Source organism: Phyllostomus discolor, chromosome 2 (genome assembly GCF_004126475.2).
Source record: "Phyllostomus discolor isolate MPI-MPIP mPhyDis1 chromosome 2, mPhyDis1.pri.v3, whole genome shotgun sequence".
Lineage (NCBI taxonomy): Eukaryota > Metazoa > Chordata > Mammalia > Chiroptera > Phyllostomidae > Phyllostomus > Phyllostomus discolor.
In genome coordinates this window covers 216,917,605-216,941,260 of record NC_040904.2, presented here as the reverse complement: position 1 = coordinate 216,941,260, position 23,656 = coordinate 216,917,605, and the positions used below count along the sequence as shown (strand labels likewise).

The following is a 23,656-nucleotide window of genomic DNA, read 5'->3' as shown; positions in this document are numbered from 1 at the left end:
TGGCGACGGTGCACACTGGCATCTTGATTTCATGGGAGCCGCTGGCGGGGGTGGGGGGGGGGGCGGTGCAGGGCGGGAGTGGGGCAGAGAGGTGGAGGCGGCGGCCTGGACCCGCGGCGCCCGGGCCGGGACCGGACGTGGACGGATATTTGGGGAGGTGCGTGGGGCCCTGGCCACCCCCGCCTCCCCCACACCCGCTGACCGCCCCGGGAGGGGAGAGGAGGGCTGGTTTCCGCTCGGCAGCGCCTCCGAGGGGCAGGAAGCCGCCTTGTCTCCGGGAACCCCTCGCCAGCCCCGCCCCGTGCGCCGCCCTCCGTGCGCCCGGCTCGCGCTCCGCCGCGGCGGGGGGCGCGGCGGACATGTCCGGCCCGCGCGCCGGCTTCTATCGGCAGGAGCTGAACAAGACAGTGTGGGAGGTGCCGCAGCGACTGCGGGGGCTGCGCCCGGTGGGCTCGGGCGCCTACGGCTCCGTCTGGTAGGGGCGGGGCGGGGCGGGGCGGGGGCCGGGACCCCGGGCTCTGCGCGGCTGGCAGGTCGGTGGAATGAATGGGGGGTGGGGAGCGTGAGGGAAACTTGCCTACCAGACGCCGCGCCCGGTCGTCCTCCCGCCCCGTCTTTCCCGAGTGTCCCCCACCAGGCCCTAATCCTGCGGCGTCACGGCGCGGGGCGGGGGGAAAGGGCGGGTCTCGCGGGCCAGAAGGTCTGAGCGCGCCCCTGAAATGCTCCTGGTGGAGGAGGGTCAGGCAGCCCGGGGCTCTGGCAGATGCCCCTCCGTAGGGTGGGTCTGCTTTTTGGGGGGAAAGAAAAGCCCGGGCTGAGGGCAACACCCTCCCCCTAGGATGGCCTCAGGCCGCTCCTGTTTTGCCTGGGAACTCAGATGGGGTTTCAGGCTAAGAAAACACGCCTGCCGTGACCCCTACAGTCCTTCGGGGGTTCTACACCCCACCCCATTTTTTCTCCAAGCCAGAGAGCTCTGACTACAGCCCTGCAGTTAGGTCCTGGGGCCCCGACGGAGGACACAGCCTGGAGGCGGGGAGGAGGGTCCGCCCTTCCTTTGGCTGCGGCCTGTTGCCCTGGGGGGTGCCGAGGCCGGAGGGGCTCACGGTGAGGTGGTTGCAGGAAGTCCTGCTGTCGGTTGGAATGCTGACCTGAGGCTGATGGTGGGTGTGGGTGTTCGGAGAGGTCCCCCCTCCCACAGCACCCAGTGGGTTTCTCACCAAGGCCAGTGACAGGTGGCCACTGTCCACTGCAGGGGTCATGGGGGTGGGGGTGCCAAGGCTCTCAGGGAAACACCACTGTCCCAGGCTCTGGCAGAGGGTTAAGAAGGGGACTTCCCCGAGCCCGGCCTGAGGCCTGGAGCCGGAGCCTGGAGCAGGGGCCTGAGGCCCCAGCGGTTCCGATCCCACCTGATCCTGGGGTTGGTTGGTCAGTTGGGAACCTCAGGCAGGCCCCTTCGGGCAGGCCGCAGCCACAGGCCTCTGTCCTCATCTCTGAGACACCAAGGGCTCGGGGAGGGCCTCAGGGAGGCCTGACAGAGTGCTGGCTGCAGCTGCATCTGGGCAGGGTGGGGGCGGGGGTTGTCCCTGGGAGCGTGAGCTTCCCGAGGGCAGCCCGGGTCCCTGTCCGCTGCTGCGCCCGCCTGGGGCGGGCCGTGGCTCCCGTGGTCCTTCCACGTTCCTCTGATGCCGCCGTCCCGGGGGTGCACGGCCAGGGTCAGGGAAAGGGGTCAGCTGCTCCGTCTGAGGGGCCACTCCCACTCCCCGCCCCCGGGGGGACTTGGACCTTCCCCAGCAGGTGGTCCATGAGGGGTAGGGGACAGATGCCCCAGGCTTTCCTCCACCCCCAGCTGGGCCCACGAGCACCCCTGGTCTTGCAGGGGCAGCTCCCAGCACTGTGTGGGTGCAGCTCACTCTTGGTGGGGGGTGCAGTGGGACTGGGGGGTGGGAGGGTGACTGGGCTGTCTGCTTCTGAGATGGTGCCAGTGACTGCGGGGTCCCCTGTGAGGAGGAGGTGGCTGTGGGGGTGGAGGGCCGGGGCCCGGCGCGCTGGGGCTCAGGCGGGGGGAGGTGTGTGGGTGCAGGCACCGCCCCTGCTGGATGTGTCCTGTGGCCTGGTTCCTCGCTGTTCCAAGCAGGGATGCCAGAGGCTTTGGAGGAGCCTGCTGGACCCCTAGCCCATGGGGGTGGGGGGACCGAGCGCTGTGGGAACAGCTCCTGCTGTTCCCCTGGGGTGTCTTTTCCACCCTGGCCGGTGGAGACTCCCCAGCCTCGCTCTGGGTCTGGGGCGAGAGCCAGTGAGGGGAAGGACGAGACATGGGTCCTGCCAGGGGGCTCCCAGGTGGGGCGGGCTGGCCCTGAGTGTTGGGAGGGCCTGGGTGCAGGGGTGGGCTGGAGGGCGATCAGCTTCTCGAGGAAGGAGCAGGGCCGGAGGCGGTTCAGAGGAACTGCCGGTCACCGTCCCATCCCTGGGGGCGCTGAGCGGCGCCTGGACCGCGGCCCAGGCCCTGGGGTCCGCGGGAGCAGAGGGCGGGCGGGCAGGGGTGGCGGAAAGGGCCGGCCCCCACGGAGGAGAGGCGGCCGGACGCTGGTGCAGCCCCGCCTGCCCCCTTGCAGCTCGGCGTACGACACGCGGCTCCGCCAGAAGGTGGCGGTGAAGAAGCTGTCGCGCCCCTTCCAGTCGCTGGTGCACGCCAGGCGGACCTACCGGGAGCTGCGGCTGCTCAAGCACCTGAAGCACGAGAACGTGAGCCGGGGGGGGGGGGGGGGGGGGGGGGCTCCCCGCGGGGGCGCGCATGCGCGCCGGGTGGGCCTGGGCCGCTCGGCCATCCTGACCCCTCCCGCCAGGTCATCGGGCTGCTGGACGTCTTCACCCCGGCCACCTCCGTAGAGGACTTCAGCGAAGTGTAAGCGGCCCGAGCGCGGGGCGGGGCGGCGCGGGGCGGCGCGGAGCGGGGCGGGGGCCTGACGCTGCCGCGGCCCAGGTACCTGGTGACCACGCTGATGGGCGCCGACCTGAACAACGTGGTGAAGTGCCAGGTGCTGAGCGACGAGCACGTCCAGTTCCTCGTGTACCAGCTGCTGCGCGGGCTGAAGGTGGGCGCCCACCAGCGGGCGGGCGAGTGGGCGGCCACATCGTCGGGGCGGGAACCTGACCTCCGTCTCCCCCCTGCAGTACATCCACTCGGCCGGGATCATCCACCGGGTAGGTGCGGGCCGAGGGCCGGGCTCCGCCGGGCCGCCTGCGCTCCTCCCGTGCTCCCACCCTCGCCACCCTGACCCTGACCCCGACCCGACCCTGCAGGACCTGAAGCCCAGCAACGTGGCAGTGAATGAGGACTGCGAGCTCAGGGTGAGTGCCGGGTTGGGGGGGGGGGGGGGGGGAGGGGCGCAGGGCGCGGAGAAGGTGCTCCTGGGGCCGCTGACCGCCCGCCTGCCCGGGTGCTGGCCCCAGATCCTGGACTTCGGGCTGGCCCGCCAGGCGGAGGAGGAGATGACCGGCTATGTGGCCACCCGCTGGTACCGTGCCCCTGAGATCATGCTCAACTGGATGCACTACAACCAGACAGGTGACGCCGCCCTGCGCCGTGGGGGGGCCGGGTGCGGGGCAGAAGGCATCCTGAGGCCAGGAGTGGGGCGGGGCCGGGGGGGCAAAGCCAAGGATGGGGGATTCCAATCTCGTGGGTCCCCCAGTCTGGGGCCGGCACTCAGAAACTGACCTTCAGAGGGGCAGAGCCTGGTGGTCTTGGGCTAGCCCCTCCCCCTGCCCAGGGTTTTATCTAGAGGGGGAGGGGGGCTGGGTCCGACTGGGCCCGCAGGGCTGGCGCAGCCCAGGCAGCCCCCCAGTTCCCCGAGAAGGGACTGCGGGGGACGGGGCAGACTGATGGAGACTTCGCCCCCAGCAGTGGACATCTGGTCTGTGGGGTGCATCATGGCGGAGCTCCTCCAGGGGAAGGCCCTCTTCCCGGGCAGCGACTGTATCCTTGGCCCCAGGGCGGGGCGGGGGGGGGGGGGCCGGGCCAGGAGCCCCGCCTTCCCGAGAGCGGGTCTGGGGGCCTGAGAAGGGTTCAAGCTGGCCAGCGGGCATTTCCTGAGCCGGGCAGACATCGACCAGCTGAAGCGCATCATGGAGGTGGTGGGCACGCCCAGCCCTGAGGTTCTGGCCAAGATATCGTCGGAACATGTGAGTCACCGCTTCCTCGGGTGGCCAGGCCCCCCTGCTCTGGAGGAAGGGCAGTGTGGTGGGGACCGGCGCCTTGTGGGGAGCCCAGGCCACCGCGGGACGGGGTGGCCCCTTCGGGGGGCACGGGGAAGGCCTCCCGGGCCTGAGGGACAGCGAGGGCAAAATGGCAGCACCCACAGCAGTGCCCTGGGCCGGGGGGGGGTGGCCCCGGCCTGGCACAGGGCCAGGGGAGGAAGGGAGGGAGGGAGGGAGGGAGCAGCCCCCGCAGGCCCCCCGTGCCCACAGGCCCGGACGTACCTCCAGTCGCTGCCCCCCATGCCGCAGAAGGACCTCAGGAGCATCTTCCACGGAGCCAACCCCCTGGGTGAGGTCGGGCCCCGGGCCGGGGGCTGGGCTCCCTCCGCGTCTGGCCCTGGACTCGGAGCTGACCTGCCGGCCCCTGCTCTCCTGGCCGCTCTGCAGCCGTGGACCTCTTGGGAAGGATGCTGGTGCTGGACAGCGACCAGAGGGTCAGTGCGGCCGAGGCGCTGGCCCACGCCTACTTCAGCCAGTACCACGACCCGGACGACGAGCCCGAGGCCGAGCCCTACGACGAGAGCGTGGAGGAGAAGGAGCGCTCCGTGGAGGAGTGGAAGGGTGGGCCGGGGAGGGCGGCCGGACCAGGGGGCGGTGGGGCCCCGGGGCCCGAGGGCTGCCCCCCCGGGGAGGCCGGGCGTCCCCTGTGTCCTGCTCATCCTCAGGGTGGTCTGGGAGGGGGACAGCATGCCCCCCACTCCAGGGTGCGGCAGACGGAGATGGGGTTGGTGGGGCCAGCAGAATGTGGGGACAGCACCGGACAGGCTCTGGAAGGGCCGTGGGCAGATGCGGCAGCCCCAGCAGGTGGTGGGCCTGGGCTGGGTGGCTGGCACCACACAGCGCTGGGCAGTACTGGGCGGCAGCAACATGAGCTCACCTTTCCCCTCACCCCCCAGAACTCACCTACCAGGAAGTCCTCAGCTTCAAGCCCCCGGAGCCACCGCAGCCGCCGGGCAGCCGGGACGTCGTCGAGCAGTGAGCCGCGCCGGAGCTCAGCTGCCGGGGGGCTGCCCCCCACCACTCGACCCCTGTCCTGGGACCCCCGGTCTGCATGCTGCTCCCTGTGGGAGGCTGCGCACACGTGTGAACGCATGAACGTGTGCCCACCCTTGTGCAAGCCGTGGGCGGAGGAGCAGGGACAGCGTGTCCTTGGCCCTTCTCCCACCTCCCAACAACCAGGGCCTCCCCTGGGACCTCCCCGTAGAGGGCCTGGATGCTTAGGGGCCGGTCCCCCGGGCAGTGTGTCTGTCTCCGGACCTCAGGCCCCGTGGGCTGTCTCTGGGAGGTGGTGCACTGGGACCAGGGCCCCCTGGAGACTCAGAGGGTGGAGTGTCTGTGGTCCAAGCTGCTCAGCCCGGAACTGGGGGGCTACCCTGAGAAATGCTGAGACCCAAAGCCCTGAGAGCTGGACAGGGTCTTCCCTGGGGGTTGGCAGGGTGGCGACAGCCACGAAGTGTCGAGACGGACTCCTCCTGCAGCCACATGCTCCCCGGAGCTGTGTGGCATCTGTGTTCCCGGCATTTACATGTCAAGGCAGGCGACAGTGCCCAGGGCCAGTGGCTGTGGCCAGCAGGAGGCCCCAGCTGGGGTAGCTGCATGCCCCCCTCCCCCAGGGCCTGATGTCACGGGGCATGTGCTGTGTCCCACTCGAGGGGCTCAGGTGGGCGAGGAGCAACCACGGGAACCACAGGCAGGGCGCTGTCCTCGGGGTCCCAAGCACCAGGGCGCGGAGCCAGCCAGCCGGGGAGCTGGCGAGCGAGGGGGTGGGGGGAGGCGTGGGGGGCTGGCACCCACTGAGGCGGACTTGGACTTGGGCCTTGGACCCGGGCCGGGAGCTGGTGAAGACGCCTCTGCCCGCTCACTGGCCCTGCGGCCGGGAGTCGGGGCACTGCCCTCCTTCCAGGATGGAGCTGACCCGCGACCTCTGGGCCAGGCCCTGCTCCAGAGGTGTTGGACGTGTGGCCTCGGGTGGTGACCTCCGACCTCGCAGGCCCCCGGGGGGTCAGACTGTCAAGTGCCTGCTCCGGAGTCTCAGTAAAGGAGGTTTCCTCTTGCTCAGCTCGTGTCCCGGCGCCGGGCGCTGCCCTGCCCTCCCGCCGCCGGGAGGGGCGGCCGGGTCTCCGTGCGTCACACCCCCAGCCGGCCCAGCCGCACCAGACGCCGGCACCAGCCAGGTCCCTTAGGTCCCAGTCGGACAAGCAGCCGTCTTTCAGCCCCTTCCCTGCTCCCCCCAGGGCAGGGGGCTCTGTGGGGCTGGGCGGGCTGTGACGGCCCCCCGCAGATCCACCTGCATCAGGTCAGATCCGGACCTGCCCCTTCACTCAGGGGCCAGGGAGGCTGTGTGTGGTGGGGGACAGCTGAGGGGTGGTTGGGACTCGCCTGGGGCTGGACGGGGCGAGAGAACAGCTTTCCTCCCGGATTAAGGGGGAGAGGCCCCCTCAGCTCCCAGCACAGGCTGAGCAGCAAGGGTGGGTGGCGAGGGCCTGGCCCCAGGGAGTGCTGGGCAGAGTGTCTCCAGGATGGGGACCTTCCGCACCACACCCTGGGCCTTGGGGGTGGGGACCACCCGGGAGCTGAATCTCCAGGGGCCTGGGCAGTGTGGTTACCAGGTTTCAGGTCCTGGGAACCCCTGGAGATCCAGCTGTGCCAAGTCCTGGGGGTGGGGGGCCGGCAGAACTGGGGCACACCCCACCTGGGGGTCTGGTCTCCATGGGGACCCTGCTAGACCCCTGGGCTCTCTGAATAAGCAAAGGGGGCCAGCTGGGGGCCTCCTGGAGGAGACAGGTGGAGCGCCAGCGACAGCCCAGGGTGCACGGGGCACAGGTAGTTGTGGCTCCGGTGACTCCCAGCGCCCCAAGTGCAAAGCTGCTCTGGCCGGGGGGCGGGAGCCACTGACTCATGGTGGCAGTGCACAGAGGGCGGGCAGGGGCCCGGGACCCTGGCACCCCACCCTGCTCAGACCTGGGTTGCTGGGCTGGGGAGGACACGGGAGGGGACACGGGAGCAGACCCGGGGCTCTGCCCTTCAAACACCCCTGGTCCCTCATGGGGTGTGACTCATGAAAAGATGATGCCCCCCAGGAGAGGAGTGAGGGGGCGCTGAGCTGGATGGAGTAGGGCCCTCCACCCCTGGGGTCAGGCGCACCTTTCTGGAGGGAGCGGGAGGCTCAGGCAGGACTCTGAGGGGTGAATGGGTGGGGGGTGGGCTGGACAGGCAGACGGACTTGCAAATGCTTGGGAGCAGGCTCCCCAGTGCCCCCTGAGGGGTGAGGAGGGAGCTGGGGTGCACACAGGGACCAAGGGGAACCCACAGGACCACCCCTCTGGCTCCAGGGGGTGGGAGGCCTGGAGTCAGTGATCACAGGGAGGGGTGATGGGGGTGCAGCCTGCGCGTGGGACACAACCGGCCGCCCCGTGAGAAAGGACGATGTGGACCAGACAGACCCTGGGGGGCTGCACACCTGGGGCTTGGTCGAGTCAGCCCCCGGGCAAGGGGGCATCTTGGGGCGTGGGGAGCTGAACGGGGGCAAGAACCCGGTGCCCAGCTCAGGGACCTCAGAGTTAGGGGACTGGGGTCAGGGCAAGTGGAAGCCAGCGGACTGGTGGACAGTGACCAGGCCTAGATACAAGTCCCGTGGGCCGGCACCCTGGGGGCATGGTTAGTAAGCAGGAGACAGGGGCCCCTTGGGACCCCCTCTAGGACGCCCGGATCAGGGAGCAGAGCAGTTCAGCCTGCGCGCGGAGGCGGCCGCGTCTGAGGCCCTCGTGCGCTTACAGCTGGGGCTTCTCTGACCGCCGCGCTCCCCTCCCCCCCGCGTCCCCGCTCCCCGCCCCGGGCCTTCCCGGCGGCCGCCGCCTCGGGTTTCCGGAGGGGCCGGAGGGCGGGCAGGCGGGCGAGTCGTCACGTGCGCCCGGCCCTGGGGCCGGTTGGTCCGCTGGCCGGGGTGGGACCGCGTGCCACTCGGCCCGGGTCGGGGTCCGCGGCTCCGGAGCGCCGGAGGGAGGCACTGGGAGCGGAGTGCCAGCACGGTGGTGGCCGGGGAGTCGCGCCGACCCATGAGCTCGCCGCCGCCCGCCCGCAAGGGCTTTTACCGCCAGGAGGTGACCAAGACTGCCTGGGAGGTGCGCGCCGTGTACCAAGACCTGCAGCCCGTGGGCTCGGGCGCCTATGGCGCAGTGTGGTGAGCGCAGGCCGGGGGGGTGGCGCGCCGAGGGCAGGTGGCCTGGCGCGGTGGTCGACCCTCCGGCTAAGCCGTGCGTCCCTCAGCTCGGCCGTGGACAGCCGCACAGGCGCCAAGGTGGCCATCAAGAAGCTGTACCGACCCTTCCAGTCTGAGCTGTACGCCAAGCGCGCCTACCGCGAGCTGCGTCTCCTGAAGCACATGCGCCACGAGAACGTGAGTGCGCTGGGCTGCGCCGGCGCCCCTGCTCGCCTCCGGGTCCCCGCGGGTCCCTTTCAAAATCTGCCCCAGAAGACCTGTGCCTCACCCGGCCACTTGGGCTTCCCCGGGTCAGGGATCAGGGCAGCATCCACAGACTGTCGGGAGGGGGGGTGCTCCAGGTGGGGAGGGCAGGGCAGGGCCGGGCTCTTTCCCGGAGAGAGAGGTTGCTTCCTGGGCTCCAGTCCTCTCCGCCCTGGCCAGGCCGGAAGGGACGCAGCACCCACCATGCTCTCGCCGGGCCCCACCCAGTTCCGCAGCCCAGGCCCTGGTCAGGGAAGGGCCCAGGTCTCACCTCAACTTCTGTGGACCTACTTTATGGAAGGGGCACTCGGCCTCTTCCCCGTTTCTGGGCATCTCCTGCAGCCCCAGCCCAGGTGGCTTTTCCAGCCCTTTCTGGAAGCCTCCCTGCCCCAGTGCGCCTCCCACGAGGCCTGAGGACCTGGGGACCCTGGGAACGCAGTGGTAGACAGGGAATGGGAGCGGGCAGCCTGGTGCTGTCACCCAGGCACTCGGGGTCCCCGGCCAGGGAAGGTTCAGGGTTGGTGCGAGAAGGGCAGTGGACATAGGTCTCTGGCTGGGGTTTCGTGCACGGTGGGGAGTGGCGGATCTGGGTCCCCACCGGGAAAAGACCGGCCCACAGAACGCCACTCTCAGCAGCGTGGGCCTCTCTGGTGGCTGTGGCAGGACTGTCTCGGGGCAGACCCGTCGAGGCCAAGAACTCTGCTCCCCGACCCCACCCTGGCCGCACCTGCCCACCCCCCTCTGGGCCCGGGGTGAGGGCTGGTGGTGCGGGCACCCGGACCCCGGCTAACCTTGCTCCTGACATCTGGTTGGGCCCCTCCCGAGGTGCTGGAGCCACCAGCCTCCGCAGGAAAAGGAGTCCCCCAGGGATCTGGTCCCCTCTTCCCGGGTGAAATCCATTCATGGGGGACACCAGCCCAGGCTGGGCCACACTCCCTCCCGGCCACACCTGCTCGTGCTTGAGCCGTGTCCCCGTGAGGGCAGGCTCCTGCCCCAGCCCCAGCCCTCATCCGGCCTCTCGCTCACCGGCCCCCAGGCGCACCCACCCGTCCTGCTCACCCTGCCCCTGCCCTGGCGGGCCCCGCCTTGGGCCTGCTCCCCCGGGGGACTCTCCACAATGCCAGTGGGCCCTGCCATGCTCCCCAAGCTCCTGATCCACCAGCAGGTGGGCCCTGCCGCCCCCAAGGCACCCGCACATAAGCGAGGAGACTCGGCCTGTCCTGAGAGGAAACCGGCTGGAGAGGCTGAGTCCAGTGGCAGGTGGAGGAGTTGCCGGAGACCCCGCCGCCCTCCACCCCCGGCCCCCACGGCAGGTCTCCCTCCCCTGCCTCCAGCCTCAGGCGCCCTGCGCACGGCGCCTCTAAGGCGCTCCCACCCCGTGGCCCTGAACCTCCAGGACTCTGTCTTCCCCTTGCTCAGTCCTTCCCGGCGCCCCGGGCCTACCTGCCTCCAGACCCCTCTCTGGACCCGTCTGCCCTGCCTGCCCCCTCCCCTCCGGCCTGCTGTGGCTCTGCCCCCGGTGGCTGCTCACATGGCCGCCCCTCACCTCGGGCCCCTCACCCTGCCGTGGTCTCTTCACACGTCTGGCGTGACGCCTGCGTCAGCCCGTCCCCCTCGGCTCTGGGACCGAAGGGAAGCCCCGGTCGGCGAGCGAGGCCCGCTCGGGCTCCCTCTGGCCTCTGCTTGGCTCTCCCGGGCCTGGGCCTCGGCCACCTGGCCTCCCTCCCCGTGTTCCTCAAATGCTCGAAGGGTTCTCCCTTCTGCCTCTGCCACCATTCTCATGGCCCCTGCCGGGTGTTGCCCCCCACCCCCACCCCCACGGCACACCTGCCTGACCCTCTGCTGTTTGAATGCACAGGCCCCCCCACCCCCTGTCCCTGTCGCCCTGAGCCCCGGGGCCCAGGTGCCACGTTCCCTGTCTGCTGCCCCTCGCCCCCCACCAGGGGTCTGCGGGCCCAGGCCTGACTGTTGGGTTGGTCACAGCACTGCCTCTCCGGGCCTCCCCCACAGAGGCCCAGCCCCGGGAAGTACCTGCCGGATGTTGGCTCTCCCCCGGGAGGCTGTCCCCACCCCGGTCCCAGGTTTTCAATGGGGACAGGAAGGCGGGGAGGGAGGAAGGGCCAAGGAACTGGAGCTCCTTGGACCGCCGGGCGTCGATCCAGACTCGAGGCCGCCCTTCCCCCAGAGGATCCCAGCTGTCACCGGCCAAAAATAGCCCGCGTCTGGGGCAGGTGTGCCAGGCCCAGTGGTGCTGCCAGCGGGCAGAGCCGGCGCTGTGGACAGTGGGGGAAGCCGAGGACAGCTGTGGGGGACTTTCCTGCCTGGAGCACAGTGCCAGCCTGGCGGGCGGCCCCCCCATCCCACCTGGCGCCCTGGCCTCCTCCCCAGGTGATCGGGCTGCTGGACGTGTTCACGCCTGATGAGACCCTGGACGATTTCACAGACTTGTGAGTGCCAGCCTGGGGCTGGCTGGGCAGGGCGGGTGGGTGTTGGGTCACCCCTGGGTGCCCATTTGGGGCTCTGGGTTGGCATGAGGGCCAGCAGGAGGCAGGCATCCCCCTGTAGCTGGGATGGGGGTGGGAAGGCACATGCACCCCCCCCCACACCCACCCCCGTCTTCACACCCCAGTCCACTCCCCTCCACATGCCACTGGGACCCACGACACTGGCACGGCCAGGTGGAGCCTTGGCCTCCACTTCTTGTCACGCTGGGCGCCGGGCTGTGGCTGGGGCTGGAGGTGTGAGCCCTGGACCTGGTGTTTGTGAGCCGGCAGGTCCCAGGCTCTGGGCCAGGCACTAAGTGTGCGGCCGTAACTGGAGCTGCTGACCTTGGCTGGAGGGCGCAGGGCGCCTGCCCCCGGGGCAGCAGCCCCTGGGCTCCCGCTGCTGATGGCCAAGAGCCAGGGTCCCGGCCTGTGAAGGGCGGGAGGACCAGCCTCCTGCTGCCTGGCCTTGCAGAGGTCGAGGGCCCACGCTGGCTGCACTGTCCAGGCTGCGCTGTCCAGGCTGGGTGCTGAGGGCTCCGCCCCTCCGTCTCCCTCCACCCGCCCAGCCTGGCCCTCGGACCCCGATGTCCTGCTGTCCCACAGGCACTCCCCTCCCCTCCCCGTCAGCCCAGACGCCCCCAGACCCTCACCAGGCACAGTCCCTGCCCGCCCTGGGGTGTGGGGATGCTTGGGAGGTGGGGACGGGGGTCTTCCCGGGCCTGAGCCGGCCCTGCCCCGCAGCTACCTGGTCATGCCGTTCATGGGCACCGACCTGGGCAAGCTCATGAAGCTGGAGAAGCTGAGCGAGGACCGGATCCAGTTCCTCGTCTACCAGATGCTGAAGGGGCTGAAGGTGAGGGTGAACTGCTGGGGGGTGGGGAGGCTGCCGGCTGGCCTGCAGCTGTGAGGCACTGGCGGGTGGACACACTGACCCCCTCTCTGTCCCCACAGTACATCCACGCTGCCGGCGTCATTCACAGGGTGAGTCCCGGAGCTGGTGGGAGCTTCCCCCCTGTGTGTGTGTGTGTGTGTGTGTGTGGGCATTCCAGGGGCTCGACTCCTGGGAGCCTCTGGTTCTCCCCACAGGGGGCATGAGGGGGTCCCGTGGGGAGGCCACGCAGTGTCTGCACACAGCCCTGGGGCCCAGGCACCCCCTGCCCTCCCCAGCCTGCCTGCTCCCGGGCTCAGCCACTGCCCCGGCTCCTGCCCCGGTGCCCCCCGCTGGCGGGCCACGCAGCCACCTCTCCTCTGCCCACAGGACCTGAAGCCCAGCAACCTGGCGGTGAATGAGGACTGTGAGCTGAAGGTGAGTGTCTGGTGCAGCTGGGCCCCCTCCCGCCGTCCCGCCTGCCCACGGCGGTCTTTGTCCTCAGACCTGGAGGAGGGCTGGCCTTGGCCCAGGCAGAGGGGCCGGCTGTGAGCCCATGGCCCGGCAGCTGACGGCCAGATGCACCCTGGGGAGGCACTGGATGGGGCAGCATGGGGCCCATTCCCGTACCTGCCTGAGGTGAGGGGCGGGAGGCAGCCCCCAGTGCCTCCTGCCTGAGCCGGGGAGGCCCCAAAAGGCCTCCTCAGAGGTGCCTGCTGGGACCCAGGGGGTCAGCAGGGAGTGGAGGAACAGGGAGAGGAGACCCCTGGGGTGCTGGGTCCCAAGGCGGGTTCCGTGGGGCTGGGTGCACTGGCTGGGCGGGCACCCACGGGGAGGCTGTGGCTCTGTGGCTGTGACCCCAGGCCCTGGAGGGCTGGCAGGAGCCCCGGTGTGCGCTGTCCCTGGGGTCCCCCCGGACTGTGGGCTGGCTCACTCACTCCTGGGGGCCCCTTTGCCCTGCCCTTCCGATTCTGGCCGCAGATCCTGGACTTCGGCCTGGCCAGGCAGGCAGACAGCGAGATGACTGGGTATGTGGTGACCCGGTGGTACCGGGCACCTGAGGTCATTTTGAACTGGATGCACTACACACAGACAGGTGAGAGACTGCCCGGAGATGGGGCTACCGCCCGGACACCCCACCTTCCCGGCCCGAGGCCGCTCCTCTGGAGCCCACCGAGCTGGGATGGAGCTAGGAGGGTGTGGCAGGCCAGATGGGCCCTATGTCCATGCCCCCCGCCGTGCGTCCCTCCCCCGGCCCACAGAGCCCTGACGAGGGGCCTTCTGTCTCAGTGGACATCTGGTCTGCGGGCTGCATCATGGCTGAGATGATCACAGGGAAGATCCTGTTCAAGGGCAACGACCGTATCCTGCACCCGCGGGGGCCGGGCGGGCCGGGTGGGGCTTGTCCTGCACCTGCGGGGCCGGGTGGGCCGGGTGGCGGCTGGGTGCCTTGTCCAGGCTGGGTTCGGGGGCGGGGGGGTGCTAAGCCCTGCACCCTAGCCCATGTTGAGCTCCTGAGCTCGGCTGAGACCTGGACCAGCTGAAAGAGATCTTGAAGGTGACGGGGACACCTCCAGACGACTTCGTGCAGAGGCTGAAGAGTGCTGACGTCAGTGGGGGCTGGGCAGGGGCTGGGGAGGGCCCGGCCAGGCCCAGGGGCCGGCCCCTCACCGCTTCTTCCTGCCCAGGCTAAGGACTACATGAAGGGCCTCCCCGAGCTGGAGAAGAAGGATTTCGCCTCTATCCTGACCAATGCAAGCCCTCTGGGTAGGGCCGGCCTCGGGGCAGCGTGGGTCAGTGACCGGGGCATGGCGCCCTCCCCTCCGCCCACGCTGACCCACCCTCCCTGCAGCCGTGAACCTCCTGGAGAAAATGCTGGTGCTGGATGCGGAGCGGCGGGTGACGGCGGCTGAGGCGCTGGCCCACCCCTACTTCGAGTCGCTGCAGGACACGGAGGATGAGTCCAAGGCCCAGAAGTACGACGAGTCCTTCGATGACGTGGACCGCACGCTGGACGAGTGGAAGCGTGAGTGGGGGCTCTGGGCAGGGCCTGCGGCTGGGCCCCGTGGACTGCGCACAGGTGGCCGGGCGAGGGACACAGCAGGAGGTCAGAGGGCAGTGGGGCATCCTGGCCAGGTGACCTCTGGCCGGAGCCGAGGGATGGAAGGAAGGGCGTGGAGGCACACACAGGAGCCTGAGCTGAGTGAGCTCTGGGGTTCACTGCGGCCTGCCCAAGCGCGGGGCGGCTGTGAACACCTCCTCTCTCTGGGCCAGGCTGGCTCCTCCATATCTGCCTGTCCCCAGGCCTCTGCTCACTCCTCTGCAGCTCGCCCTCTCCTTGTCCCTCTCACCTGGACAACTGCACACCCCTAGTGTCCTACCTGTGGGGTGAGGGCTACCCGGCCCGCCCACGGCACCTTGCCCCTCCCGGCCGGTGCTCTCTGACCAGTTCCGACCCCGTCACTGCTCCTCATCTCCAGGCTTTGCACTGGCCAGACCCTCACACCTGGCCCCTCCTCTCCTTTCTGGGGGTCAAACTACACCTCCTCAGCCTCACGCCGGGGTCAAGGATGGCTGCTCGGTCAGGCCCCAGGCCTCCCTCAGCTGTGGCCCAGGCACCCGGTGCTGGAGCTGGCCTTGTCCGTCTGTCCTCCATCTGTCCGTCTGTTCCCATGGCGGGCCACGGGGGCTGGGCCAGGGGCCTTCCGGTGGCTGCTGGAGCAGCCTGGGGGTTCAGGGATCCCCGAGGGCAGCAGCTAGTACCACTGGGACCACCGCACATGGCTGCCACGGTCATAGGCCCCTCCTGACTCTGCCTCAGACCCAGGGCCTTAGTCCTCCCGCACAGGGGGTGCGGGCGGGGCCAGACCGGTTGTGGTTCCCGAACCATCTCTCCTTAGGGCCACCTTTCCGGGGTCCTTGGCGGCTTCCGCAGGGGCTCCCGCCTTATCTGTGCTGCTCTGTGTTTGTAAGTTTGGGTTGACGAAAGTTTTCTGTTGCTAAAAAAAGAGCTCATGCAAACCACGAGCCACAGGATCCTCTCTGTGGTCCCCGCCCACACAAACCACGCCGAGAGCTTTGCTTTGACTGCAGCCCAGGGCGGACACGTGGCATGTTTGCGGCTGAGCCCCGGGTCAGGACGCAAGCTTTCATCGCCTCCCGCTTCCCTGGGAAAAGCCAGCTCTGCGGCAGGGCCTCTTCCCACCCCCCTTCCCCGTGCCGGTGGCCCCCACTGTGGGGTCGGAGGGAACGCACACCCTTAGTCGCAGGCAGGGCGAACCCCGAAGACCCTCTAACCGCAGTGTGTCCTGAGCTGGGCTCGGGGAGGACTGTGTCCCCCAGACTGGCACCCCACTAGCCAGCTGAGCATGAAAGGCGGGGGTGGGCAGAGCGGAACCTGCCCGTCTGCAGACTGGGCGGAGGCAGGTAGTGCAGGCCCCCCTCCCCCGCCTTGAGATGGCTGGCTCCAGGCACACGGTGCAGGGAGCGTGGCCACCTGGCACGGAAGGCGGACACTTCGGGTCGCTGGTGGGGATTCCCCTGGAGACTCCGGACCCAGGGACTGGGCCGCGTCTTCATGGGCCCTCGAGCAGGGGCCGGGGTGAGCACACGGGTCATGTTGTTTGTCCACGACGGCGGGCTGTGGGGCCGCGGCCTCAGGGACAGAGGTTCTGAGCTCCAGGAGCGCCCTCAGAGGGGACAGGCGCTGGGGATGAACTCTGGCGGGCTGACAGGGACTGTGGTCTGGGAGGGAGCCACATGGAGGGGACAAAGGAGCCCACCTGGCGGCCACACCCCAGTGGTGACCTCTGACCCTGAGGTTTTTGGGGCAGTGGCCTCCTAGTCAGTGGTTGGGCCTGGGAGCTCTGCCCACCGCCACCCTGAGTGGGGTCTCCCGACACTCCTCGCTGGGCAGGGCGAGCACCAGTGGGCTGGCCCACGAGGTGCGAGCTGGGGGGGTTGATTCTGATGGGCGGCTGGGCCCCTTCTCCCGTGACTCCCCATCTCTCCCGCGCCCCACCCCAGGTGACACGTACAAAGAGGTGCTCAGCTTCAAGCCTCCCCGGCAGCTGGGGGCAAAGGCCTCCAAGGAGACAGCCCTGTGAAGACCCTGGGCCCTGAGGGTGGTGGGGACGCCGTGGGGACCCTGGCGGGGGCTTCCACCCAGAAGGGAGCTGCGGTGACCTCAGCTAGTGCCTGCGTCCCAGGAGACTCCTTATTCCAAGCCTGTGACCCTGCTGTCAGGCCCCACCTCAGCCTCACCTTGGAGGAGCACTTGGACTTCCTGGGCCGGACCCTGCCCCCTGCCTGGGCCCGGGCTGGCCTCTGAGCCCCTGAGCAGCCGTCCCCTGAGCAGGCGGCAGCAAGAGGCCTCAGAGCCTTCAGTGTGGGGTGGGGGGGGGCGCGGCTTGGGGTCGAGGCCTGGCCTCGGACCCTGCCTGCTCTGGACCGTGCTGAGGCCCAGCGCACGCGGCTGGGGAGGAAGGACAGGGAGGGTGCAGGCGCTGACTCAGGGTCTTTTCTCCTGGGGGGGGGGCGCGGGCGTTGGTGTGGGTTCTCCTGCACGCCCCGCCTGGAATGTAAGCTGTTCTCGTGTGCCCACAAGGCTGGGAGGAAATAAACCCTTTTGTAGCGCTTCCACTCCGGCTTCACTTCCTGATTCTTGGGCTGGGCCTCCGCCTTTAGGCGTCCGAGCTGCAGCCTCACACAGAGGAAGGAGGCCAGCCTGGGAGCCTCAGCCCTGCTTCCTGGGTCACGAAGCTGGTGCCCACTTCCCCTGGCCTGTGCCAGGGGGCCCGGAGCCTGGAGCTTTTAAGGTGGTCTTCCTCAGATGGCTTGGACTCTGGAGCCCGACCTTGGGGCAGGGCCTGATGAGAATTGGGGTGGCTAGGGTCCAACCTGGGGCTCCCTCCCAGCCGTTTGAGTCCTTGCTCTCTCCAAGGCCAGGTTCCTAGGGAGGGGGAGCCATGCTGGACGAGAAGAGGCACCCCAAGCCTCGGCCCTGGCATCTCTGGAGAGAAGGGTTTCTGTTCTCTCTCACGGCCACTTCCCAGCGCCATCGCCGAGCCCACAGGGCCCTCTGCTGGCCATTCGACGTCTTCGAGAGTCGGCAGCGCAGTCGGTAGCCACTCCAGGGCTCCAGAGGCCGCCTTGGCTCCTCCCACCTGTCCCCGCAGTAGGTGCCCCCGAAGCGGGCCAGGCGGTTCTCCCGGCCTGGAGTTGGGCTGGGCACACGCTGGCCAGACGAGTTGCCACAGCGGACACCGGCCTTCTCTGTCCAGAGGTCTTCCGTGCTTTTGGGACAGACTCCTGCTGGGGCCCTCTGCTCTGCAGCATCCGAGTATGACCTCCGGCCGCTGACCACGCCCCCGTTGACACGTGTCCCAGGACGGCCAATCAGCACGTCATTCCCTAGCCCCAACGTGATTGGAGTGCATCTGACCCCAAATGACCTGTTTGGAGTCTCCCCAGAGCCCCCTGTAGGGCCGGGACGACCTAGGATCGCGATGGGGGAGCATCCCAGCTCTAAGGCACTACCTCCCACCAAGCCCCGCCCAGGGCCACGCCCCCAGGGCGCCGTCTCCCGCCACGCCACGCCCACGCCCCTCCTCCAAGAGACCCGCCCCCAGGGCCCAGTTCCAGAGCCCCGCGATTCGGGCTCCCGGCTCCCGCTGTACTCGCAGCTCTGGCTTCGCTGGCTTCATTCATCATTCCGTCGTCCACCCCTCGCCCAGACCCTCTCTCCGCCCGCCTTTCCCGCGCCCCACGCTGCCGCGTCTCCTGGCCAGCTTGCCGCCAGCTCTTTGGCCGGGGACCTTCTTGGAGCTTAAATCGGACCCTTGTCACTCCCTTCTTAAACCCCGGGGGCAGCGCCCTGTAGCGGGCAGCCCAGGCCAGGCCCCAGGCGGCCGGGCGCTCTCCTGCCGCGCGTCCTGGCTCCTGAGACCCCGGATCCGTGCTCCTTCCCTCGCTGCTACTCCTGGAGCTCACATGGGTCTGGGGGTGTTGGGGTGCAGGGGCACCGTCCATGGCACGCTGTGTGAATGCCGAGACTTCCGCGTGGGTCCGGGCACACTAGCCCTAGGCCCTCACGCGCGTCCCCTCTTATCGCTAAAGGGGAACGAGGCCTGCCCGGCTCCAGGTAGGAGGAGCTGGAGCGGCGAGGGGGCGGGACGGCCCCAGTGCGAGTCTCGCAGGAAGCCGGAAGCCTGACCGTAGGTGCCACCTTGCCGTCCTCGACTCCATCCGAGCCGGGCTGTAGCCTCGGGACTCCTTCCTGCCTGGGCGCTGCGTGCTCCTGCCCAGGCTGGGTGCTGGCTGCATCCGCTGTGGCCAAGCGTTCGCTGCTCCCTGGGGCTGCAAGGTGGGGACCGGCAACGCAGTCAACCCGGGCTGGGGCGTCCGGCCCTCGCACCCACGCCTGAGCCATGAGGACGGCACTCGTGCACCACGAGGACATGAAGGCCGCTAGGCTGCTCTGGGACGAGTAAGTGTGACCTGGCAGAGGTGCGGGCTGGGGGGGGGGGACCCTTGAGTCTGAGCTCTCTGTCCGCTCAGCCCCGAGTGTGAGATCGAGTGTCCTGAGCGCCTGACCACCGCCCTGGGACGCCTGCAGCAGCGGGGCCTGGAGCAGAGGTGTCTGCGATTGACGGCCCGAGAGGCCTCGGAAACGGAGCTGGGCCTGGTGCACAGGTCAGACCCAGGGGGAGGCCACAGGTCCTGGAGGACACACCCTGGGACCTGAGCCCACGCCCTGCCAGCCAGTGCCCCTCCCCCAGAGCCTCACCACTGGGTGGGTGGGTGGGTGAGGGAGCAGTGAGGTGGGCAGTCCTCCCCTCTCCAGGTCCGCTGGTGACTCTGCCTTGCCTCCCTGCCCCCCTGCAGCCCAGAGTACGTGGCCCTGTTGCGGGGGACCCAGGCCTTGAGCACGGAGGAGCTCCAGGCACTGTCGGGACGGTTCGATGCTGTCTACTTCCATCCGGTGCGTGCCCTGGGGACATGCCCCCCATCCTCATGCCTGCTCATGTCCATGGCCGCCCACCCGGCCAGTGTCCCTGTGTTCATGGACGTGCCAGTGCCTTGAACACCTGCTGCTGCTGGCACCTGGGACTGTCCTGGCCCATTGCACTCAGCACTTGGTGTCTTGTGACCTGGCACAGACCTGGCCAGAGTCTGTGGGGAGCAGCCGGTGTGGGGTTCATCTGCTCCCCTGCCCCAACAGAGTACGTTCCACTGTGCCCGGCTGGCCGCGGGGGCTGGGCTGCAGCTGGTGGACGCAGTGCTGACGGGGGCTGTGCACAACGGGCTTGCCCTGGTGAGGTGAGAGCTGTCCCTCTGCCTTGGCTGCCCCCCCCCCCATGTGGGCACAGGAGGACCCTGACATGCCCCATGCCCCCTCTCGCCCTCAGGCCTCCTGGGCACCACAGCCAGAGGGCCGCCGCCAATGGGTTTTGCATGTTCAATAATGTGGCCATAGCGGCCAAGCACGCCCAGCGGGAACATGGGCTGCACAGGTGTGTGCTGGGCTGGCTGGCTGGCTGCTGGCGGGGGTGGGGGCCCTCACGGGGAGGGCTGAGAAGAGCAGGCTGCTGTGAGACACACCCAGTCCCTCCCCACCCTGGGCGGGGCCCTGTCCCCCCTGCACCACGAGCCCAGTGCTGTGTGTCCCCAGGATCCTCATTGTTGACTGGGACATCCATCATGGCCAGGGCATCCAGTATATTTTTGAGGACGACCCCAGGTGAGTTAGGGGTGGGGATACAATCCTTCATCATGACCCCACTCTTTGGGGCACACGGCCTGGCCTGGGAAATTCCTAGCTGGGCGTAGCTGTGTGCTCAAGGCTTGGGGTTCTGTGAGGGCCCATGGGGCTGTGCTTCCTCACCTCTGACCTTTGACCCCGACTGGTTGTCTGCAGTGTCCTTTACTTCTCCTGGCACCGCTACGAGCACGGGCGCTTCTGGCCCTACCTGCCAGAGTCCGACGCAGACGCCGTCGGGCAGGGCCGGGGCCGAGGCTTCACGGTCAACCTGCCCTGGAACCAGGTGCTGCCCTCCCCACCCTGCTCCTGCCCCCCACCCCATCCCCCACCCCACAGCTCCGGGCCTCCGGAGTGTCGTCTAGGGTGTCCGTCCAGGGCCACCCCCAGAGCCTGGGCTGCAGGGTGCAGGCCCCATGGCCCGCTCCGGCAGGGCCCAACGCCGGTGCTTGCGGCTGCAGGTCGGGATGGGAAATGCCGACTACGTGGCCGCCTTCCTGCACGTGCTGCTCCCCCTGGCTTTCGAGGTGACTGTGCGAGGGGGCTGCCTCGGCCACAGGAGGGAGGGGGCGGCTTGATGCCCAGAGTCCCCCCACCCCCGCCACGGGCACAGAATGAGGGTGGGAGGGGTCTCTCTAAGGGGTCTCCCCTTCACCCCCTCCCTGCAGTTTGACCCTGAGCTGGTGCTAGTGTCAGCAGGATTCGACTCGGCGATCGGGGATCCCGAGGTGAGGGCCTGGGCTGGCCTGGCCGGAAGGGCCCCGGGCGTCCAGCAGCCAGGCCCCGGTCACACCTGGCTCTGGTTCCAGGGGCAGATGCAGGCCACGCCAGAGTGCTTCGCCCACCTCACGCAGCTGCTGCAGGTGCTGGCTGGCGGCCGGGTCTGCGCCGTGCTGGAGGTGACTGTGGTGACAGGGAGGGTCCACGGGCTGGAGACTGAGGGTCAGTTGGGGGGGCCTGTTGCCCCGGTGACACCCTGCCCTCCTGCCTCTTCCCAGGGTGGCTACCATCTGGAGTCGCTCTCCGAGTCCGTGTGCATGACAGTGCGGTCCCTGCTGGGTGACCCCGCACCGCCCCTGTCAGGGCCCATGGTGCCACGTCACAGGTGCAAGGGGTAGGAGGCTGGGAGGCTGGGGGGTGCAAGGCCAGGCCTCACTGCCGCTCCTGCCTCTCCCTGCAGTGCCCTGGAGTCCATCCAGAGCGTGCGGGCAGCCCATGCCCCTCACTGGCTGAGCCTCCAGCAGCAAGGTCAGTGTGGCCTGGGCCGGGTGGTGGGATTGTGCCTCGGGCTTCCACGACGTGGCTGTGACCCCAAGCCACTTCCTAGGCTCCACCCCTGTCCTGAGTCCCAGCACCTACTCCCCGGAGGGGAGGCCCTCACCTCTGCTGCCTGGGGGCCCTGAACTGAAGGCCGCAGCAGCCCAAGCCACAGTGGCACTAAGGGCCCTCCTGGACCAGCTGCACCTGCGCCCCACGCCACCTGTCCGCATGGCTGTTGCTCTGACTCCCCTGGACACTGCCCTGGTCCTACCCCCCGATGTCCTCCATCAGGAGGGGTCAAGCCCGAAGGAGGAGACACAGGCCTGGGCCAGGTGGGCAGAGCGGGCCTAGGGATAGAAGCGGGGGCCGTGCCCATCACGCACCCTCACATGATTCGCCTGTGACCCATGTGTCACCCCGTGTCCTGTGTTCCTCTGGCTTGCCCACCCCAGGCTACACGAGGCCCTGGCCACGGAGGAGGCTGTCACTGCCCTTGGGAAGATCCTGTATCTCTTGGATGGGATCTTGGATGGGCAGGTGGGGGCACCAGGAGGGGCTGGGGATGGCTGTGGAGCTGCCCATGATAGGTGGCCTGTCCAGCGGAGGGATGGGGGTGCAGGACCAAGTGAATGTGAGTGTGGCCTTGTGCCTGGGACCCTTCCCAGGAGAGCCCCTAGAGAGTCCCGAGTGGTCCCTTGGCCCCCTCAACTAAATGCTCTTTGGCAGAGGGGGGAAGGTGGAGACTTAAAATGGTCATAAGCACCTTATTTTCAGAAGTGGGGCGATTTGACCTCAGAATGCACAGATGGCAGCCACAGAGACAGGGACCAAGGGAAGGACTGAGGATGGGTCTGTTGACCTGGTTTGGGAGTGGCCCTCCCCTGCTTGTATCCACCCCACAGGTGAGCAGCGGCCTCACAGCCACCCCGGCCCCAGCCACAGTGGCCATTCTGGACGTGGCCCTCCGGCACAGCCTGTCCCGGGGAGCCCAGAGGTGAGCTGCAGCTGGCTGGCCTGAGTGCGTGAAGGCGTGGCTTGTGGGTGTCCTCGCCCTGGCTGGCCCAGGGGGAGGGGGGCTCTGAGAACAGACTCCTAGTGGGGAGAACACAGCCTGTCCTGGGACCACCTTTCCTTGTAGGCTTCTCTGCGTGGCCGTGGGACAGCTGGATCGGCCATCGGACCTTGCTGACGATGGGTATGCCCCTTGGGTCGTGTGTACATCCAGTCCTGCCTGTGGGTGGGTCCCCGGGAGAGATGGGTGGGTGGGCTGAGGGCCCTGGGAGCAAGGCCAGGAGGGTCTCCAGCACAGAGGGTGAGCCCTCCCAGGACCCCTACCCGCAACCTCTCCTGCACCTCCCCCTCTGTCACCCTGGTTCTGGAGGGTGGGTGGCATCTCACTCACACCATTCCTGTCCATATGCCCACCTTCCCCTGGAAGGAGGACTCTGTGGCTGAGCGTCAGGGGCAAGGAGGCAGCTGCCCTGTCCATATTCCATGTCTCCATGCCACTGCCGGGGGTGAGTGTCGGCGTCCCGGGGGCAGGCTGTGGCTGCTCACTGGCATCACGAGGGCCAGGCCCTGGCCTTTCACCCACCCTTCCTGGCTTCCTGATGGGACTTTTGGTGTGGCCGCCCACCTGACCCTTGGAGGTGGGGTGGCCTGAGCTGGCGAGAGGGGTGTCGCCAGGATGAGGGGAGGGGGCTATGCTGCTGTCCCTCACACAGACGACTGGTGGGTTCCTGAACTTTGTCCTGGCGCTGGTGCTGCCCCTGGCCTATGGCTTCCAGCCCGACCTGGTGCTCCTGGCCTTGGGGACAGCCCACGGTCTGCGGGAGTCCCAAGCTGCGCTGCTGGCTGCGCTGTTGCGAGTGCCGGCAGGGGGCCGAGTCTTGGCCCTCCTGGTTGAGGTGAGGTGGGCAGGTGGACGAGCTGGGGGGTGGCAGACGGGGAGACAAGTGACTCACACCGCTTTACTCTGTCCCTGGCCCAGGAGTCCGCACCCCAGCTGGCAGGTGTCCTGGCCCAGGTGCTGCATGGAGAGGCGCCCCCCAGCCTGGGCCCCTTCTGCGTGGCCTCCCCAGGGGACAAGCAGGCCCTGATGCACCTGAGAAGGCAGCTGGAGTCTCAGTGGAAGATGCTGCAGGTGGCCGGTGAGACTAGGGGATACGGCTTACACGGAATGCCTGGGACCCTGGGGGACAATCCTGCTTTAGAGCTCCGTGTGGACAGTGGCTGCGTCCTGAGAGCGGGGCGCTGCCCTGAACCGGCACAGCAGTGCCAAGCGGATTGCGCGCCTCTTCCAGCTCCCGCTTGAGTGCTGCTGACCTGGCTGCTTGACACCGGCCAGGGCGGAGGTATTTGCACCCTGGAAATGACACCGCAGACCGGAACCCCCTGTTAAACATTCACCGGCACATTGGGGCCTTGTTCCCGACGTCCCGCGCGCTGGTGCAGGTTCAGGAGCGTTTTGTCGGCTGCAGACTGTCCGCACCCCGTGCACCCGCCTCCACACGGAAGGCCCCGCCCCGGCTCTCTCTCCGCTCCAATCAGTAAACATTTACGCGAAA

The 23,656-nt window shown here is 68.8% G+C and overlaps 3 protein-coding genes across 12 annotated transcripts; all 3 read left to right on the top strand.

Annotated features, from left to right (window-relative positions):
* Positions 1 to 142: 142 nt before the first annotated feature.
* On the top strand, positions 143 to 6,312 carry MAPK11 (mitogen-activated protein kinase 11). 6 transcript variants are annotated; one of them, XM_028532560.2, is made up of 12 exons: positions 186 to 475; positions 2,613 to 2,742; positions 2,844 to 2,902; positions 2,981 to 3,092; positions 3,172 to 3,201; positions 3,301 to 3,348; positions 3,451 to 3,565; positions 3,899 to 3,973; positions 4,100 to 4,179; positions 4,465 to 4,543; positions 4,642 to 4,815; positions 5,151 to 6,312. In XM_028532560.2, the coding sequence occupies exons 1-12, from the start codon at positions 360 to 362 to the stop codon at positions 5,231 to 5,233; spliced, it is 1,101 nt and encodes a 366-aa protein (XP_028388361.1). In that variant the 5' UTR covers positions 186 to 359; the 3' UTR covers positions 5,234 to 6,312. The 6 variants fall into 6 exon arrangements, with proteins under 6 accessions (XP_035875674.1, XP_035875675.1, XP_035875676.1 ...); XM_028532561.2 differs by having other exon boundaries at positions 190 to 475; positions 3,902 to 3,973; XM_036019784.1 differs by having other exon boundaries at positions 432 to 533.
* A 1,721-nt stretch (positions 6,313 to 8,033) lies between these two features.
* Positions 8,034 to 16,711, top strand: MAPK12 (mitogen-activated protein kinase 12). Its single transcript, XM_028532224.2, has 12 exons — positions 8,034 to 8,434; positions 8,521 to 8,650; positions 11,105 to 11,163; positions 11,944 to 12,055; positions 12,154 to 12,183; positions 12,461 to 12,508; positions 13,052 to 13,166; positions 13,361 to 13,432; positions 13,600 to 13,679; positions 13,759 to 13,837; positions 13,923 to 14,096; positions 16,097 to 16,711. The coding sequence occupies exons 1-12, from the start codon at positions 8,310 to 8,312 to the stop codon at positions 16,174 to 16,176; spliced, it is 1,104 nt and encodes a 367-aa protein (XP_028388025.1). The 5' UTR covers positions 8,034 to 8,309; the 3' UTR covers positions 16,177 to 16,711.
* Positions 16,712 to 17,719: 1,008 nt separating this feature from the next.
* Positions 17,720 to 23,563, top strand: HDAC10 (histone deacetylase 10). 5 transcript variants are annotated; one of them, XM_036019778.1, is made up of 20 exons: positions 17,722 to 18,557; positions 18,629 to 18,763; positions 18,956 to 19,052; positions 19,293 to 19,390; positions 19,480 to 19,584; positions 19,743 to 19,811; positions 19,989 to 20,115; positions 20,291 to 20,356; positions 20,498 to 20,557; positions 20,639 to 20,728; positions 20,828 to 20,934; positions 21,010 to 21,077; positions 21,157 to 21,421; positions 21,542 to 21,626; positions 21,992 to 22,083; positions 22,228 to 22,284; positions 22,528 to 22,606; positions 22,814 to 22,996; positions 23,080 to 23,239; positions 23,393 to 23,563. In XM_036019778.1, the coding sequence occupies exons 1-20, from the start codon at positions 18,499 to 18,501 to the stop codon at positions 23,401 to 23,403; spliced, it is 2,013 nt and encodes a 670-aa protein (XP_035875671.1). In that variant the 5' UTR covers positions 17,722 to 18,498; the 3' UTR covers positions 23,404 to 23,563. The 5 variants fall into 5 exon arrangements, with proteins under 5 accessions (XP_035875673.1, XP_035875669.1, XP_035875670.1 ...); XM_036019776.1 differs by having other exon boundaries at positions 17,721 to 18,557; positions 23,080 to 23,563; XM_036019780.1 differs by lacking the exon at positions 19,293 to 19,390 and having other exon boundaries at positions 17,720 to 18,434; positions 23,080 to 23,563.
* The last annotated feature ends 93 nt before the right edge of the window (positions 23,564 to 23,656 follow it).